The following is a 1,056-nucleotide window of genomic DNA, read 5'->3' as shown; positions in this document are numbered from 1 at the left end:
CGCCCCGGCAGCCCGGCCCCACGCCGCGGCCCCGCGGCGGGTGCGGCGGCCGCCCGGAGGGGCGTTTCGCGGCGCGGCCCCTTTAAGGCGTTGCCGCCGGGCGCGGAGGTTGGTCCCGGGCGGCGCGCCGTAGCGGCGCGGGGTCGCGGCACCACGTGGGGCCGGAGCGGCGCTGTCCTTCGCGGCGGGCGGGCGCGGCGCGGCCCCATGGTCATTAAGGCGGACGAGATGCCGCCGGCTGCCGTGCCGGCCGTCGCGCAGGGCGCCGAGCAGCAGGAGCCGGCCCCCCGCGGCAGGAGGCCGGCGGAGACGCAGCAGCGCCCCGGTAAGGGGGGGCGCTGGGGCCTGCGGAGGGAGCGCGGGCCGGGCCGCCCGCCCCCGGGGGTGTTCGCGCCGGCGGGGCAGGCTCTGCCGCCGCCTTGCCTGGGGGGGCGGCGGGGTGCCGGAGGAGCGGGCCCCGGGCCCGCGGCGGGGCCCCGCGGTGCTTCTGCCAACTTAGGTTGCTCCTCCCGGCAGGGCAGAGCCCGGCGGAGCGGCCCGGGCCCGGCCCGCCTGCCCCGCCGCGGGGTCGGTCTCCCGGCACCCCTGGGCCCCGCATTTCTCGAGGGGAGGCCGGGCCGGGGCCCGACGCCCGCCCGGCGGCTCGGGGAGGCTTTGCGCAGCCCCGGGGAGGTGCTGGCTGCCGGGGCCGGAGGCCACCGGGTCGGGAGGCGAGTTCCCCGCGGCTCTTCCGCGTCCCGGCGAGGCCGAGCGGGGGCCCGGGGGAGTGGCGGGGCCGTGGCCGGGCCTGTCCCGGCGGAGCGGGGAGCCCCGGGCCCGGTGAAGGTCACCTTCACCGGGCCGCACCACCACGCGGCCGCAGGCGGGGGGGGGGGGAGCGGCCGCTCGGGGCCCCGTGAGCTCCCTGGGCCCGGCCCCGCGGTGGCGGGGCGGGCTGGGGCGGAGGCCGGTGCCCGGGCCCTGGCGGCAGGGAGCGGCCTCCGGCGGCGCCGGGCACGAAGCGGGCGGTGGGGGTGGCCCCGGGCCGCGCGCGGTGGGTGCCCCCGTGGGTGCGCC

At 83.9% G+C, this 1,056-nt stretch overlaps 1 protein-coding gene across 1 annotated transcript in view; it reads left to right on the top strand.

Annotated features, from left to right (window-relative positions):
• The first annotated feature begins 108 nt into the window (after nucleotides 1–108).
• CLUH (clustered mitochondria homolog) overlaps nucleotides 109–1,056 on the top strand; it is a 38,900-nt gene continuing 37,952 nt past the window's right edge. Inside the window, exon 1 of the mRNA XM_080397693.1 lies at nucleotides 109–325. Within this exon, the coding sequence (XP_080253819.1) occupies nucleotides 208–325 (118 nt within the window). The 5' untranslated portion in view covers nucleotides 109–207. The remainder of the gene's footprint in view (nucleotides 326–1,056) is intronic.

The sequence above is a fragment of the Falco punctatus genome (assembly GCF_963210335.1).
Source record: "Falco punctatus genome assembly, chromosome: 1".
Classification (NCBI taxonomy): domain Eukaryota; kingdom Metazoa; phylum Chordata; class Aves; order Falconiformes; family Falconidae; genus Falco; species Falco punctatus.
This window is presented reverse-complemented; position numbering and strand designations above follow the sequence as displayed.